Consider the following 18,109-nt stretch of genomic DNA (forward strand, 5'->3'; position numbering starts at 1 on the left):
AATTGACTAAATTGCAACAAAATAAGCTTATTTTGCTATTTTATTATATCATCTAGGTAATACAAAATTATATGAATATATTAAAAGATTTTTTGCAACTATTTTTTTTATAAACAATCTGTTTATTTGTTTATAATAAATGTTAAAAAAAAATAATTTAAATATTTAATGTTATTTTAGATTAATTTTTGCTATAATCTTCAAATAAAATATTAAAACTATAATATTTAATTATAAATAATAATCGGAACTATAGATAATTTTATAGGAAGTTATATAAAATTATATAACAATTTATTTCATTCATACATTTAGAAATAAATACTATAAAATATTTATTTTTCAAATATTTGGAGTGTGTTTCCTATTTTCTAAAAAATTAAACATTTTAATGTTTTAATTAGATTTTTCATAATTTTTTTTCAATTGAAATTTACAATATTGCTATTTATTACAGTGTTTGCTATAAGTCTTAATCATATTAAAAATTTTGTTGACTAACCGTTTGTCTGATTCACAGCACAGTTAACTAATTTAACTATTCATTAGATTTTAAACAGTTTTTAAGCATAATTCAAGGATTTGCGAGATTTTAAGCCATTTTTGGCGGAAATAGTTTCTTTAGGTATATAAGTCTACGAGTAATGAAAAACTTAGTTTTTCTCTTTGTTTTACATTTAGTTTAAGTTGTGTTCAATAAGTTTCGAGTTGTAAAACATGAATATATTTTTAATATTAATCGTAAATTTCTATGTTATTAATTTATCTTTATGTCAATCAAATACCAATACTGGTGGTAATAATGGAAATACTGGTGTCAATAATGGTAATACTGGATCAACTGGTGGAAACCAAATAGCAACAAATAATGGTGATGGCACCCAGGGATTTAATCAGGGATATTCGTATAACACAGGTATCCGTCCCTATCAAACTGGTTATACCTATTTCCAGCCATTCGGTGATGCGGCCAACGCTCAAAATGCCAATACAGGCGGCATTCAAAATGCTAATACGGGCGGCACTCAAAACGCTAATACAAAGCCTACTCAAGCGGCCCCACCCGTAGCTGCCGTGAACCCCGGAGGATATCAGCCGGGAGTTAATGTGTTTTCAAATGGTAATCAACCCAACCCGATTCAACAATTCCAAAATGTTCCAGGTATTGTTCACTTTGGACAGGGAGTGCCACCACCACAAAATGTACAACAAATACCTGTTCAAATGCAACCGATCCAAATGGGAAATATAGATTTAGATTCATTTGGTTTGGGAGGCAATAATAATAATAATAATAATAATAATCGTCGACAAAACCAAAACAATCAAATACCTAACATGGGTTCAGATGGTTTTGGTATGGATTTTTTGGGCGGTAATACTAATACTAATAATAATAATAATAATCAAAATATTAATAATAACAACAATATATTTGGATTTCCCGCGGCTGCCAACGGACCAGTATTTTTCCCGACAACTAATTCAAATAATAATGGATACGACAATCTTCCCGACGATCAAAGTCTAGCAAACTTTGCAAACCTAGGCTCAGGTAATAATAATAATAATCCGTCTAATGATTATCAAGATAATGATTTTGGAAATTTGGGTGATTTTGGATCCGCCACACAAAATAGGGGAACGTTTGACGTTTTGCCCAATTTTGCCGACGGATTTTTTAGACGAAAATAAACTATTCATAAGAAATCATTTTTAAAAACATTTTGTATTTTTTTAGATTATTTATAACAAATCATTGTTTTATCATTTATTTAATCTTAAAATAGTTATAAATTCATTTGAGTGTAAGTATTAATTATGGAAATATTATAAAATTATTATTATAACTTTTCATATTACAAAAAATATCATTTTTGAAATGTAAATACAATAATTCATTTTGTATTTTTATTTTAAATTTATAAATGAAAGTTTTTGAAACTTTTGTCTTTAATAAATATGAGTCATTAAATAATTATTTGTTTGAAATTATTTTATGGTTATTGATTTTGTGATTGTAATAATTATATTTAGTACAGTTATCAACAAATCTTATTATGATAACAAAATGTTTTTTTTAATAAAAAAAACTAAATCCTTGAAAAACTTATGTTAAACTTAAAAACAATAATAATAATAATTTACGAATTAGTAATTGAAAGTCACAGATGAAATAATTTATATAATGCTTTTGCTATGATTTTAATTGAATAGTTGCTAAATACAATACTATAATACTGTACAAATTATAATTATAATAATATTAATCAATAATCATTTTAATTTTTACAAATATAAACTACTGAAATAAAAAATGAAACAATTTAAATGAGATTTCATTGTTTTTACTTTTTAATTAACAATAAAATTAATTAGAATACAAAATTATTTATACTTTATTACTTAATATGATATTGTAATTAGTTTGCTATAAAATACAATTAAAAGTATTTTTAACTATTAATTTAAATTAAGAAATAAATTTATAATAATTTTTTAATTACGTTATAACTCAATAACGTTACTAAGTTATACTCAAATTATAACGCTATAAATTTACTCTTAATTTACAGTAGTTTTTAAATAGTAGTACAAGTATTATACAGTATTTAATAGTTTAACTATTGTATATCGAAATATATTATTGTAGTTATATAATAATTACACTAAAATGCAATCTATATAAATATATGAATATATAATCATTGATTTTACTGTACTTTCTGTATATATATTCATATTTGCAAATAAACTAATATTTAATAACTTAGTGTTTTATTTATTCTATTTTTATTGAATTAGTTATTAACAAAAAAACTAAATAATAATAATTAATTGTTAATACAATGATTAGACAAAACCACAAGAAAGTGAAAGGTGTGTCACATAAGTCATAAAAATTCATTATTAAGATCAGGAATAATGAATTGCAATAAATAATATGTTAAAAAAAATAAATTAAGAAAAATTAAGAAAATTATGTAAATATATTATTTTCGGTACCAAATGGTGACAATTAATGGATTTTTGAATATCATTATATTAAACATATAAAAACTCTGGGGTTTGCTTAAAACAAATAATACATTTGGTTTTCAATTGATAAAATAATATTTGAAAAAATATTTTTAAAATGAAATTTATTGTAAGTAATAATTTGGTAAATTGTGAAAATATTTTTACTAATAAATATTTTTATTATTATTAAGATATCACTTATTGCTCTCTTTGCTGTTGCTTTTGTGTTGATCGAGGCTAATGGATATGGATTAGGTTATGGAGGTTTTGGATCTCCTTATGGAGGAATGGGATATGGTCTCGGATATGGAGGTTACGGTGGTTACGGTGGTTACGGAGGCTATGGAGGCTATGGAGGATATGGAGGATATGGAGGATATGGAGGATATGGAGGGTATGGAGGATACGGAGGATACGGAGGATATGGTGGCTATGGTGGCTATGGAAAGGGATTGTACGGTAAAGGCTTTTATGGTGGATTTTATCGATAATAACAAATTATATATCAATTTATTTTAATTGCAGTTATTTATTTACTCTTATATAATTTCTATGAAAAATGTAATTATTATAACAATTTTATAATTTTTAAGTAATTATTAATAATTTATAATTTAAATTCTTATTATTTATTAAAAGATACTTAAAGATTGCTCAATAAAAAAATACTTAATAGCATTGTTTTATGTAAATATCGTATTTATGATTTATTTGTAACATTTATGTCGACATAAACTACAAATTTAAAAAAATGGTAAGTAATATTACAATACTATAATATATTATGTATATACAGTACTTGTTTCACTGTATATTATATATAGTAGTAAATTATTAATTCTTTTACCTTTACTTATACTTATTATTAATAATGACCTATACTTTTAAGGTGAAAACAAAATGTATTTTTTGTGATTCTGATAATATTTAACCACAATTTGCCAAATGATTTTTAAGATAACTTTTACGTAATATAACAATCAAATTTGTGATTATTTGTTACCAAATTTTGGTTGCAATTATATGTTAAATTTCCTTAAATTTCTAATTTTGTAATTTACTCTGTATTTATCCATGTTATTACCCTGAACACAATATTAACAAAATACCTTTTATACTATTTTTATTGTTTTTTATTGTAAATTATATTTTAGTATTATTTAATGAACACTATTATTGACTATTAGATTCTAATAATGATTTGAATAATATTTGCATTTTTACAAAAATTCAATGAAAATGTAATTATAAAGTTATTATAAAAATTAAATTAAAACATAATTTGAATGACAGGAAAATACAATATGTGCGCAAAGTATGCAAATTTATTAAAAATGTCTCAATTTTATTACTTAAATTTGTTAACCATTTTGTGACCCAATGTATAAAGTTATTAAAATTCATGGATTTCCGTTGAATAATGCAATATTTGTGTAACAATTGCTTTTATACAATAACTAAAAAGTATTTTAATATTGTGTGTTTTATTTAGCTGATGAATAGTATTATAATATTGTAAATTTGTTATAAAGTAATAAATAATATGATAAAAATTTTGGTGAGAATTATTGAATTAATTATATGATTAATCATTACTAATATTTAATTATTGTAATGTATTATTAGTTAATTTTAGTTGTGATACTTATTTTGTATACATATGTGGATGCCTTCTATGGTATGATGGGATTCAAGAAAAATATTACAATATTTATGAGAGTCGACTCTCAAAACTATACCTATTTTGAACCGGATTAACCATTTAAGACAATATTTGGACAACAATGACAACTTGGCATCAAATTTAGTATTAATTGATTGTCGTTAAATATGATTTATTTTATAACAATTTATTTTCTAGTATAAAAATTATAATATTACAAATAATTTTTGTTTTATAGTTAACATGATATATAATTAACTTTTTTTAAATAATTGTAATTGAAAAATTAAACTGTGATTAAGATTTTTTTAAATAAAATTTTTATAGCATTAATTATATCTTTGATTTTGTTGAAATTTGTTTTTATAATTATTGCGATTATTTTTCATTTGGTTTGTTCTCTGAAATCTATTATTTCTGTAATTATTAAGTCTGGTATTCCTCATGAGTGCCCCACTCTGTCCAATGTCTTCAGCGTCATCACCCAAAGCTGTGTTTTGATTGTTAGGATTTCCATTAGGATTTACGCCATTATTTACATCTATATTTAATTGTAGATTTATTAATGTTTTTCTAATAAAACATTAACACTAGATTGTAAGCTATAATAGTTTTTTTTAAATTATACTAATCTAATTAAAATTTATATTTTATTAGATTATTAAAAAATATTTAGAAATATATTTTATTATTAAACAAACAAATATACTAATTATAACTTACTTCTGTTATTAGGTATGACTCGTATTAATATAATAAGTGGCCTCTGAAAGAAAAACGCAGACTTTTTAATCGGTAAATCAGATGATATATTAACCGATACATTGGTTTCATTAAATAATGTATTATTTAAGTGATTAATTAATGTATAGTCACATGTTATTGAAAATAATAATTTAGATAATAATATTAGCTTTATTAGTGATTTACAAAACATTGAGATAATTTTTAATTAATTATTTTTATTTATTCATAAATAAATATAAAATATATTTAGACTACCGGTAATTGTAATAAAGCAAATATAAAATTGATTTTTAAGTGTTAAATATATAGCTTACATATATATATATATATATATTTTACATATGATTATACATTAATACTTAATTCAAATAAAAATTATGTCAATATTTGATTACCTGTAATAATAACTTATATTTAATTTAATAATTAATTTTATGCTAAATAATTCACATTAACAGCTAATTAAATATAATGATAACAGTATAAATTTAATATTAATTATAGTTATAATTAATTTTTACAATTATATACATCAATCACTATATATTTAATGTACTATTGATTTATAATTTTGACTATAATTATAAAAAACTTAATTTAAAAAAAAATCTGTTTTTTAAATATTATTTTTTAATTAATTTATAATAATTTGTTTGTTTGTTTAGTAAATACATTTGACATATATCTGTAATAATTAAATTGTTATTAAATAATATAAATGTTTATAAATATTTAAGTAATTTTATGTTTATCTTTGAAATTATTATTAATATGACTATCGATAATATTATCGTTAATATCAATCAGTTTTGTCTTTAAATTAAGTCTTGATTTTTGTACTCTGAGTTCATTCTTCAAGTAATCGATATCTTTGAGCAATTCTTCGTTAGTCTTATCGATATCATTGATGTCTTGAGTCAACTGATCAATGCTTGTCGAGTAGTCTTTAATGAGTCTGAGTCTCTTGAGATGTCGATATCTTTGTACAGCATTTTGTGCGATAATAATGAGGACAACAATGAAGACAATGGACACAAACAGTGATATTCTTGTCTTTCGTAAAGTAATTGAAGCGAAAGTCAAGTCAAGTCTGAATCCAAAGACATTCAACAAAAACATTGTTTTCTTTCGTTTGTATCAATCATTACAACAAACAGACAAACATTCCATTCATTTCATTATTTATTTATATTTATATTTATTAGACATTTATTTCAATCAATAATACAATAATTCATTCGAAACACAATTTAAATTCATTTGACATTTGTTTACATTTTTCCTAAACTTTTGAAGTGTAGTCACGTTTTGTATGAATGAGTTGAACGCATGCGCTGTTAGTCATACTATTCATGTCTTTCATATCCGTCTTTCTGTGACTTCCTTTGCATTGAAGACACAAAACGTGAACACAAGTCATGGTTAGTATCACTTGAAGTGGCCATCAATTGCAACCAATTTAAGTCAATTGATGCCATGCTTTCAATATTTTATTTTAATTATATTATATTATAAGTAAATTGATTGTTAATAATGATTAATATATTAAAAACAGCCGATAAAGCATATGGTAGAGATTGGCCGCATTGCGGTCATCCACTTCGGAGCGAATGCCGGTAAGACTGCCGCCATTGTCGATGTGATCGATCAGAATAGGGCTCTGATTGACGGACCGACGAGTGGTGTGCCGCGACAGGCCATACAATTCAAACGATTGCGGTTAACTCAGTTCAGACTGCGTATACCACACGGCACTTCATCGGCAGTCGTGGCCAAGAAGTGGAAAGAAAATGATATTTCCAACAAATGGACGCAAACTAAACAAGCGAATAGATTACATGCGTTTAATTTGGTGAGTGATTTGTTTGATAACATATTTGATGATAATATTGTGGTAAAAGACGAAGTGATGAACCCTTGTTCGATAGGAATTGCCGACTGAAATAAATGTGTCGATAACCCCAGCTCTCTGATCCGTCTTTCACTTTATTGTCTATAATTTATATCTAAATTGTTTTAATTATACTAATAATTATGATTTTATTAAACAGAAACAAGAGATGACAGATTTCGATCGTTTCAAACTTTACAAACTTAAGCAAAGAGTGCGTTAAAAACGATTATCTGTTATTAAAATAGAAAATAGTTTAACTGTAATGTATGTATGTTTTTCAGGTTAACCGCGCCATTGACCGCAAGTTTCGGGTTCTTAAGGCTAAGTCAACTAAAGAGACGAAAGAGTTGAAAAAGAAGAAAATATTAGAGAAGAAATCGAAGAAAAAGACCGCAAAACCTAAGACAGCGAAGAAATGATGCATTTGTTTGAATGTTAAATAAAATTGATTTGATATTTATTTGTCATTTATTTTTTTATAATATCTAATATTAATCTAAAAATTCAAACAAATTTTTCACATTTTATATGTATTACACGTTTTATTAACTGCCTTCTAATATTTGGTTTCTTTCTACACAAGTGTTACTGCAATTTGCAACTATTAGTGTTGTCTATAAAAGGTCTAAATAAGTGAATATTTTATTTATATTAGCAATGATTGCGGTAAACATTGATTACAAAAATTATTGATTTATTTCATGAATTGTTTGAAGACATAAGTGATTGTCATAAAAGACAAGACAATGGTATGTCTTAGTGGACGCATTGCTTTGGCATCGTTTGTATCATCGCTAACATCTTTGCCATTAATTGCTGTCATTAAACACTTTGTGACATTTGGTGATCATATAATAACTGAATGGTTTGGTGTAATCTTCGTGAGTCACGCTCTTACCACTCATGCCATCCTTGGCTACAGATATTATAGGCGTTCAAAACAACTCTTTGATGTAATTAATTGTCACAAATATTTGACACCAAGTGATTGTCTTTCTCTCATAGGTCTCAATAAGAGCCGGTCTTTTAGGGGAAGGTTTGGCATTGGGATTATGGATGGCATTGTTGGCCACAACCAACTGGTCGTCTATTTTTGGATTATATTTATCTGTGTTATCATTATTTCATTTCAGTGAATATATAATGACTGCAATAATAAATCCCAATTCATTATCTTTGGATTCATTCCTCTTAAATCACAGCAAAGAGTACGGCATTGCGGCCGCCGCTTCTGTTACCGAATTTATTATTGAAACTTATTTTTGGCCGCAAATAAAATTGGTGTCAATAATAACAAATTTCGGTGTATTTTTATGTCTATCGGGAGAATTGATGCGAAAGTTAGCGATGATTACGGCTGGAAGTAATTTCAATCATATCGTACAAAATCGTCACAAATCGGGTCATGTTTTGGTTACTAACGGCATATATAGCTTATGCAGACATCCCTCATATGTTGGATGGTTTTGTTGGTCTATCGGCACTCAAGTGAGTCATTCAACAATTTCTAAAGTAATTCATAACATTTGTTTAATTTAAATACAATACCTATATTTAGCTGATATTATTGAATCCCATTTGTCTGGTTGGGTATGCAATGGTCAGCTGGAAGTTCTTCAAAGAGCGTATATATGAAGAAGAAATTACTTTAATTCACTTCTTTGGCAGAGATTATATTAAATACAAACAAAAAGTATTTTCTGGACTTCCCTTTATATATGGCTGTCAACTAAAAGATTGAGATAATCAATGATTATAAGTCACTTACGATAATCACAAAATATTTAATAAAATACAAATCATATAAAAAATTTAAATGATATAAAATATCACCAAAATTATCATATCCTCTATAAATATTTAATGTAAGACTAGTAGAAATATTGACATTTTATTGATTATATAATTACTGTATTTAAATTGTAAAAAGTATTTATTAAATTAAGTTTAAGGTAACTAATATGTCTCTACAATTAACGTCCACCGCCAGCACCTGATTCAGGGTTAGCCGCGCCTGAGATCAATAAAAATATAACGACCGGAACGATGTACATCCACTACAATATAAGTGATATTAAATGAGATAATCATTGAAAATGTATGTAATAGTCTATAATTACATATTTAGCAAAAAATGATCGGTTGTCTCCTTTGTCTCCCCTAATCTTCTCTGCCTTTTCCTGTTCCAGTCGTTGAACGTATGTCTGTGTGTCCGGTCTGGTCATCAAATAAATGTTAGTCATATTTATCAAAAATTGTTAGTTAAATACCCATTTGAGACATGAGTGGGCATAACGATGATAGTAGTGTTGAAATTAGTCAATTTCGTCGCTAAAGAGCTCTTTATTGACGGAATGCATTGAGGGTTAATGGATGAGACACTCAATGACAAGAACTGACCGTTTGAATCAAGAGTTACCACAAGAATATCAGATAAAAAGGACTCATACAGTGAACACTAGTTAAGAATATAATGGTTAATATAACAAATTTATTGTCATTTTTGTTTCATATCATTTAAGAAGTACTGACAGCTTTGATGAAAGTGGTAGACGTCTTGACTGGTGTGTCGTCGTCCAGAGATTTTACGGCAACTGCTTTCAAGTGATAAAATGAATCATCACTTGAACTTTGCTGTCAATTAAATGATAAAAATATTTGTCAGTTAATCCAATTGTCAGCCGAATCGGTGACAATTTAAAGCATACTTTGAGTGAAGCAATCGATTCAATAGATAGCGGTTCCTGTCGTATGAGTGGACTGTTGTTGACACCATTTATTGTGATCAATGCTCTCCTTTCATAAGACATATCTATAAATATAATCAAATTGTAATCAATATATCATATAATAATATATCATATCTTCACTCACTATCATTGAATGCCTGAAACAGTTTGATATAAACAATATTTGATTCACCAATCATTAAGTCTTCGGCAAACTATGAAAGACAAAGATTTAATCATCAATTTTACAACAAAATCAAAAAATACTAACCGATCGGTGAATTGACACCAAAAGTATATTAAAAATGATTGAAATAATCAAATTATCTCTCATTTTGTCAAATATTTAGTGAAAATCTGATTTGATTTGTCTTTAAAAGTCAAAACTTGTTGTCATTACAAACACATCAATATTTATAACACGTTTTCATAAAAAACGTCAAATAATTTTTAATATTAATTATTAAATATTAATTTTAAGTACAATTAATAAAAATATACTTTAATTATATCATATATTTATAAATTGATTGATTAAAATCTTGATATATTGTTTGAAAAAATAATTTTTACATAAAAATAACTTCAATTAGTAGTATATATAAACCCGTTTGATATCATATATCACTTTAATATTAATATCTCAAATAAAATGCTTTAAAACATTAAAATGCATTTTCAATGACTTGTCTTCATCGGCAAAGTGAAGAACTCTTTGAACTTTACCGCCAAATCGGGTCAATGTATTAAAAAACAAATTTTCTTCTTTGGCAACCCATGTCCTCAATGGACACATCACTTGATATGGAGTGACATTAATATGGACTTGAATTTGAAGTTCAGCCAAATTCTTGAGGACCGGTTCTGCAGTGATCCAAGTGTTAGCACTTCCCGAATGTCCGCCATCTAACCAATACATATCACTTATTGTTGATATCATATCTTTTAAGTTGATATCTTCTAAACTCAAACAAAATGAATATAAAAATTGATTTAAAACAACACATCCTTTGCTGAAACCAATTATCGTTAATTTATTATCTTTTTCAAGTCTGAAGTCAAGATTTAATTGATTGAAACAATTGAGTAGAAGTAGTCTAAAGTGTATTAACGACTCTTTAGTAAAACAATGTTTAGGACATCCAAATGAATTGCTGTCCACGAAGTTATCATAAATAGCGTAAGTCTTAGATCCGAAACGATTGGCGCGAATTACAAACACATGACTTGATGTGAATCTGTCGGCCAAAAGATCGGTGACATTCTCGAGACAGAAGTCAACAAATCCGACATTTTCTTCATTGTTGTCACACATATTGTCTTTCAAGTCCTGAATATCACCGCCGAAGTAGCAGACAATGTGTCGGTTGTGTGTATTATATGTGACATCTTTGGGTGATTTGTAGATAATATCATTGAATCGATTAGCGATTCCTTCTACTGATCGCAACAAAAGTCTTTTAACCATTTAATTTGATCCACAATTCTTTGACCATTCAATCACTCGATGGTTACGTCTTTTATTTACTTATGAATTACAGTAAAATCTCTTAAATGTCAATTTTTTTTATTATTTATTTTAATTATTATTAAATGATATAAACTTAATGTAAGCCTCAAATTAATGGTTAAAATGATGATATAAAGTGATAACAGATATCATAGATGGACCTAATGTTTGAATATATATTTGTCAAGAGTGTCACCACTAATGGTGTTATATTGTAGTCTTAAAGCAATATTAATACATTTGGCGCTGTTTTTTACCACACATTGGATGCTATTATTGGATCAACTCTTTGATTGTTAAGTTGTAACCATTTTATGATATTTACAATGAATGGCATAATATGTAAACCTTTGGCCAAAAAGATGTTAACCGTAAGATCCGATTTAACACTTCTTATGTTTTGTACAATTAAAAGGATTGTTGATATATTAGGTTTGCTTCGAGGGTAACATCGGAAGCGGTAAAAGCAGTTCATTAAAGTATTTGTGCGATAAATACGATAAAGTGATGTCTTTATGTGAACCGATTGATAAATGGCATGACTTGAGAGGTCATAATCTCATAGAAATGCTATATAAAGACCTGACGAGGAATGCCTTTGCATTTGAACACTTCGCTCAACTGACCAGACTTGAGATGTATGCCAATCAACAGCACACCGATGATCACCAAATGAAACCAATTAGACTTATGGAGAGATCTATATATTCTGCCAGATATTGTTTTACACAAAATCTTTTTCAAAGGTTTATCACAAATACTATTCATAAGTTTTCCATAAGATTAACCAATTGTTTAAATTTTTTACTAATTAGTGGAAATTTATCGAAACCCGAATTTATTATATTAGATGAATGGTTCAAATGGTTGTCATCTAAGTCTTGTCTTAAAGTGGATCTTATTGTTTATTTAAGGACATCACCGGAGACTGTATTTCAAAGAGTTAAGAATAGATCCCGTAGTGAGGAACAGGAGATTCCTATCGTAAGTATCATATAATGAATATAATAGTTAATGTTATAAAAGTTATATTTTAAAGGATTATTTGCGATCATTGCATGAATTGCACGATAAATGGCTTTTATCTGATATCAAACAATCCGAAAACTCTCCACAAGTTTTCACACTTAACGCCGATTTACCACAAAAACAATTATTGTCTTTATTGGACTCTCATTTTGATCATATTTTTAAGGGTATTTTAAATTAAGTTAACAACCATTTGTTAGCACTATTTATACTGTATTTTTGTTGTAATCAATACCTGTATTTATAAATTTATTTATCACATTTGTTTTGATCAAAAAGTAATTTTTATTTTAACTACAGTATCTTAATTTGATTCATTTTAATACAATATTACCATTAAATATATTTTAAAAAATATTGATTTAAAATTACTCAAAAATATGATATCTATTACTTGTAAATTACAAGTTGTAATAACATATTTTTAATTAACATACCGTATAATCGTGTTTTCCCCATATGGAAATCAAAAAAATGAAAAATAACATTGCATTTTATACCACCTCTGGTAAATTAAACGAGTCTGTGGGGAAAAGCAAAATTAGGGGAATAGGGAACTGTATTGACCGATAATTAACATTAATCTATTAAAACTGCTATAATTAGATATTACCGGTAATTAATTAGTTATGACAGTGTTTAACAATAAATGACATTTGTATACATTTACAGTATTTTTATATATTATAAATCAGTAAATAGATAACATATTCAAAGGATTTGAAACATATAGATACGTCTAAATACAAGGGATGACAAATCATTTTTGATTAACACAACTATTGATCATTTAGTAATATTATCGATATATACATTAAGGTAAGCATTTTCATAGCATTTACACTAAAAATAAATTTTGGTCAAAACTAACTGAAGTAATTAATTTGTTATATACAGTATTGTACAATACTGTACAGTATATTATATAATATACAATATTATAACATAAACTATTATTTCAATTATGATGAAATACATTTTATATCGATAAGTATTAATAAAATTAATTAAAATTAAATTTATACTGTAAATTATATAAATATTAGCGAAAAGTTTATTTATTTATTTTTTTAATTACACGTTATTTTACTATAATATTAAAGTTTTTTAATAAACTTGAATTGTTTTTATACGCAATTTTACTTTGTTTTTTTTTATTAAATCAGTGATTAATTAAATAGAAATATTAATATATAATTATTTTGTTTAGTGTGTGTCAATTGCTAAATTAAAATGAATAAAAACATTTTATATTTAAATAAATATTTCATTCAGGTTTAAGCAAAGTTTGTTAAATATTTAATTAATTATAAATTTAAAATATTTATACAAAACATACAGTATTTAGTTAGTGTTATAGTATAACTTGTAAATTACAAATTGTAATATGACTTATTATATACTGTATATATATCATACTTTATATAAAATATTAACTAATTAAATATCAGATAAAGATTTTTTATTGATATGAAACTTCCTATTTTATCAATAAAAAAAATTGTAATTTAATTAAAGAATATTTTGTACAAACATTATGTATATATTAAATCTTTTGATGGCTTTACATAAATCAATGTTTTATTTATTTTTATTCTCAAATGAGACGAATTTCCTTTTTTTTTATTTTTTAAGTAATCGATTACTTAATACTTTCAATGTTTAGGACTCTTAAGTCAAATTATTAAGTAAAACATTAAACTTATGTAAATAAATACATATTCAACAACAAAAATAACTTTTTTAGCAAATTAATAGCTTTTCTTATCATTTATACTGTATATTGATCTAAATCTTTTAACATTTAATACCTATCTTATTGTATGTATTTGAAGTTACATGTTTGCACTGGTATTAGAATATAAAATATTTAAAATACAGTATAGTATTAAGTTTATAATATTAAAATAAATAATATAAATTAGAGCTTATTTTAATTATTTGTTTTTAAATTTTATCATTTTAAAATATAAACTTTTCTTATAATAATTTTGTTGTATTTGAAAAAATGTTTTGTCTTAAAAAATTAAAATGTAAAATATTTAAAATTAAATCTAATTTTGCATAGTAATATATATATTGTATATATATATATATATATATATATATATATATATATATATATATATATATATATATATATATATATATATATATATATATATATATATATATATCTGTTTAATACATTTATATTATATAAAAATAAAAATTGTAAGTTAAAAACTTGGAAAAAAATAAATAACAAATTAAATTGTAAGGTATTGTATATATGTAAATATTATTAATATAAAATACTTTCAATATAGAAATACTATATTAAGTTTATTTTAATACAGAATATTGTATTAATTATTTAATAAAATAATTTTAATTACTATGTAGTAAAATGTATTGATATAAGATAATTTTACGCATTAATTGTTATTTTAAATTTATTATATATCAACAAAAAAATCTTATAATAAAAGTTTAATTTTTAAAAATATTTAATGGTATACAAAAATATCTATCTATCTATTAAATATTATAATATATTAGATTTGATTGATTTGATTGATATTGCGATATAAAATTTATTATTCTGATTTAATTTTAAATATTATAAAATTATTTTATTTTTTTATTAGTATATTACTATTAGCATATTGTATTTATATTAACTAAAATCACTATTTTGTAACAATATAAATGGCTTATTGTATTGATACAGATATTTGCTATTTTGATAATTAAGATATTTTTAAGAATTTATTTATTATACATTTAATTATTATAAATAATAAATAATTTTATGTTAACAAATATATTTTAAAATTTTTATTTAAATGATTAAATTGGTTTTCAGTTGATAAAAACAATAATAAGTATTAAATAAGTTAACAACAAATAAAATTGCACTCAAAATGTGATGAATGTGTAAATATTTGAAGAAAATTATTAAACATTTAGAAAAACAAACTTTCTTTCGCCAACTTTAGAGATAACAATCCTTTGAGTGAATTCAAACCAAACGGATTAAAGCCGAGACCAGAGTCTGTCACTAATTGTCGACCCGTGAGGTCTTCAAACTCTTTTTTCGACGCTTCCAATGCTCTGCCGTAAGCAACCCATCGAAGAGCAGATCCATAGATAGCGGCCGGAAAAAACATTTTCTTAAATGAATCCGAATATATCGGAAAACATTCAAATGATGACAACAACAACACGTTTAAGACTAATAAAATTGATATCATCTATAAATGTTTAGATATAAAAAACATTTTTTATAAATACACATTCAATTCAAAGTTTAATATTAGTTATAAAAACTTACTTTAACTTTCATTTTGTAAAGAAATTATTTCAGTCAAGTTTACAAAAAAAAAGTTAAGAAATTTTTTTTAAAAATTCAATAAACTATTTAAGATATGTTTTGTATCAATATTTTCAAATGATTTGTTTTTGTTACCAACATTTGGGTTTTAAATGTTGAAGAATTAGGCTATTAGTGATCAGGAACTTCATTATAGTATCAATAAGATTCAAAAAAGTTTAAATAATTCAATTATAATATGATTTTATAAAATTAAAGCACTGTATGATAGGACAGTCACTAACAGTCCCTTACAAGTGCCGCCCATTTCAATACACTCACATCATTACTCTCTCTCTCTCTCTCTCTCTCTCTATATATATATATATATATATATATATATATTTGTTTGCATTTTTCTCTTTTTCCATTAATAATATAATAAATGTTTATATTAACGTTACAAATATTTGTAATTAATTTTCTATAAAAATATAAAACTAATTAATTAAATGTAAATAAATTGATTTAATTTTATCATTTAAGTAAAACGTTTATATGAAATTTAAATTATTTTACATTACTATAATATCTATATTATAAATTCTAATTTTATAATATTTATTGCAATTTAATTTAATGTAACATCAATTAATTATAACTTATAAAAATATGACATAACCTATAACATCTTAAATTATTTTTATTTTGTTTTTTAATTATAAGTTTATAAAATTATTTTTATATTAGATATCATTTTTTTAAAATTTAATTTACAAAATTAATTATCTAAGTAATATATTTTATAAATTAAAAAGTTTTGTAAGGTTAGATTAAAATAACCTTTATTAAATAAATACAAAAAATTTACTAGATCAATTCTAGATTTTTAAAATAGTATTAAAAGTTAATTTTGTCAAAATACATCAATATATATGTAAACTTGATATTTAAAATATTAGTGATTATAAAAAAGAAATTTTTAATATTCAATATTTTTAATGTGTTGCTAATGTTTACAGTAAACATACTATAAAGCTACTAAAGCATACTATAAATAATAATATTTATTGATTTCATTGAGATTTTATATATTTAAATTTATTACTTAGAAAAGTACTGCAATTAAATTAAACTTTTAAAACATAAAAATTAAAAATACAAAATTATGTATAATTCGTTTTTTATAACAAAATTTTAGGTCACAATTGAGGTTATTTTTGAAATATACTGTATAAATGAACAGTAGATTAGAAAATATATGTCGATTTCTCTTTGAAAACGATTTTCATTAGCTTTTTGTCACATTTTGTAAATATATGACTTTTTATTAATTAAATGATTGACTAAAATAATTAGAAATTAAGTTCAAATTTAGATTTTTGTGTATTTGAAACACAAATGCATTAAGTTATGTTTTAATTTATTAATGAAAAATTAAATATTAAAATTTTAAAAATTAATATTAAATTACTTGCATTTTATATTTAGCAGGAAATATTAAATAATTATATCATATATTATTTATAATTAATTGTATAATTATTTTTAAAATAAAAATCTATAATGTATTAAAAATTTATATAACTTTATAATAATTATATTATATATTAAACAAAATATTATAATAGTATCAGCTATTTAGCATTTGGCTATTATATTAATTTTAGTTTTTTGCATAAATTAGTAATAATATATAAAATAAATGATTAAAAATATTCAATTTCAATAGAATATAATTAATTCAAGTGTTAAAAATATTTATGTAAAGTTTAATTTAATTAAATGGTTTATATGATTTATATTGATTTATATTACTATAATTAAACTAACTATTTATTATTGATAAAATTAATTTTTTAAATATAAATAATGAGTGGTTTAATTTTTAAAATTTATTAATAAGGTATATTATATTAATAATATAATTAACGTTTTGTATAAATATTTATTTTTAGTAATTTTTCATATATTTACTAGTAAAATTATGAACAAATATTTTACATTTGCAATTGATATCTAATTAATTTAGGAAATTAAATTAAATAAAATAAATATATTATATATATATATATTTAATTAATCATTTAATAATATTTTAAGACTTGGTATTTATTGACTGATAATAACTGTAATTTTCAATTTATAAAAAGTTAATAATAATTGAATTTCAATAAATAAAATTACTTTAAAAATTGCTCAAATTGAAATATTGTTGCAT

The 18,109-nt window shown here is 23.7% G+C and overlaps 6 protein-coding genes across 6 annotated transcripts; 4 read left to right on the plus strand and 2 right to left on the minus strand.

Moving 5' to 3' along the window:
• The first annotated feature begins 717 nt into the window (after positions 1-717).
• Positions 718-3,512, plus strand: LOC128962434 (CAR1 transcription factor-like). The gene is made up of 3 exons (XM_054308809.1): positions 718-1,375; positions 1,466-1,653; positions 3,213-3,512. The coding sequence occupies exons 1-3, from the start codon at positions 718-720 to the stop codon at positions 3,510-3,512; spliced, it is 1,146 nt and encodes a 381-aa protein (XP_054164784.1).
• Positions 3,513-6,758: 3,246 nt separating this feature from the next.
• Positions 6,759-7,779, plus strand: LOC128962079 (60S ribosomal protein L14-like). The gene is made up of 4 exons (XM_054308409.1): positions 6,759-6,852; positions 6,987-7,283; positions 7,483-7,536; positions 7,607-7,779. Exons 1-4 carry the CDS (start codon positions 6,850-6,852, stop codon positions 7,742-7,744), a joined length of 492 nt encoding a protein of 163 aa, XP_054164384.1. The 5' UTR covers positions 6,759-6,849; the 3' UTR covers positions 7,745-7,779.
• A 205-nt stretch (positions 7,780-7,984) lies between these two features.
• LOC128962435 (protein-S-isoprenylcysteine O-methyltransferase-like) lies at positions 7,985-9,066 on the plus strand. The gene is made up of 3 exons (XM_054308810.1): positions 7,985-8,278; positions 8,331-8,813; positions 8,884-9,066. The coding sequence occupies exons 1-3, from the start codon at positions 8,072-8,074 to the stop codon at positions 9,064-9,066; spliced, it is 873 nt and encodes a 290-aa protein (XP_054164785.1). The 5' UTR covers positions 7,985-8,071.
• A 110-nt stretch (positions 9,067-9,176) lies between these two features.
• Positions 9,177-10,467, minus strand: LOC128962075 (ER membrane protein complex subunit 10-like). Its single transcript, XM_054308406.1, has 7 exons — positions 10,326-10,467; positions 10,200-10,269; positions 10,034-10,137; positions 9,858-9,959; positions 9,596-9,783; positions 9,446-9,542; positions 9,177-9,382 (listed from the first exon to the last, which is right to left on the minus strand). Exons 1-7 carry the CDS (start codon positions 10,386-10,388, stop codon positions 9,299-9,301), a joined length of 708 nt encoding a protein of 235 aa, XP_054164381.1. The 5' UTR covers positions 10,389-10,467; the 3' UTR covers positions 9,177-9,298.
• Positions 10,468-10,664: 197 nt separating this feature from the next.
• LOC128962336 (mitochondrial protein C2orf69 homolog) lies at positions 10,665-11,600 on the minus strand. The gene has a single exon (XM_054308711.1). It carries the CDS (start codon positions 11,520-11,522, stop codon positions 10,698-10,700), a length of 825 nt encoding a protein of 274 aa, XP_054164686.1. The 5' UTR covers positions 11,523-11,600; the 3' UTR covers positions 10,665-10,697.
• A 156-nt stretch (positions 11,601-11,756) lies between these two features.
• LOC128962353 (thymidine kinase 2, mitochondrial-like) lies at positions 11,757-12,797 on the plus strand. The gene is made up of 4 exons (XM_054308727.1): positions 11,757-11,935; positions 11,997-12,310; positions 12,380-12,548; positions 12,604-12,797. Exons 1-4 carry the CDS (start codon positions 11,879-11,881, stop codon positions 12,772-12,774), a joined length of 711 nt encoding a protein of 236 aa, XP_054164702.1. The 5' UTR covers positions 11,757-11,878; the 3' UTR covers positions 12,775-12,797.
• Positions 12,798-18,109: the final 5,312 nt, after the last annotated feature.

This window comes from Oppia nitens, unplaced genomic scaffold (assembly GCF_028296485.1).
Source record: "Oppia nitens isolate AA-2021 unplaced genomic scaffold, nextdenovo-longstitch-racon4-pilon3 scaffold6_pilon_pilon_pilon, whole genome shotgun sequence".
Taxonomy (NCBI): Eukaryota; Metazoa; Arthropoda; class Arachnida; order Sarcoptiformes; family Oppiidae; genus Oppia; species Oppia nitens.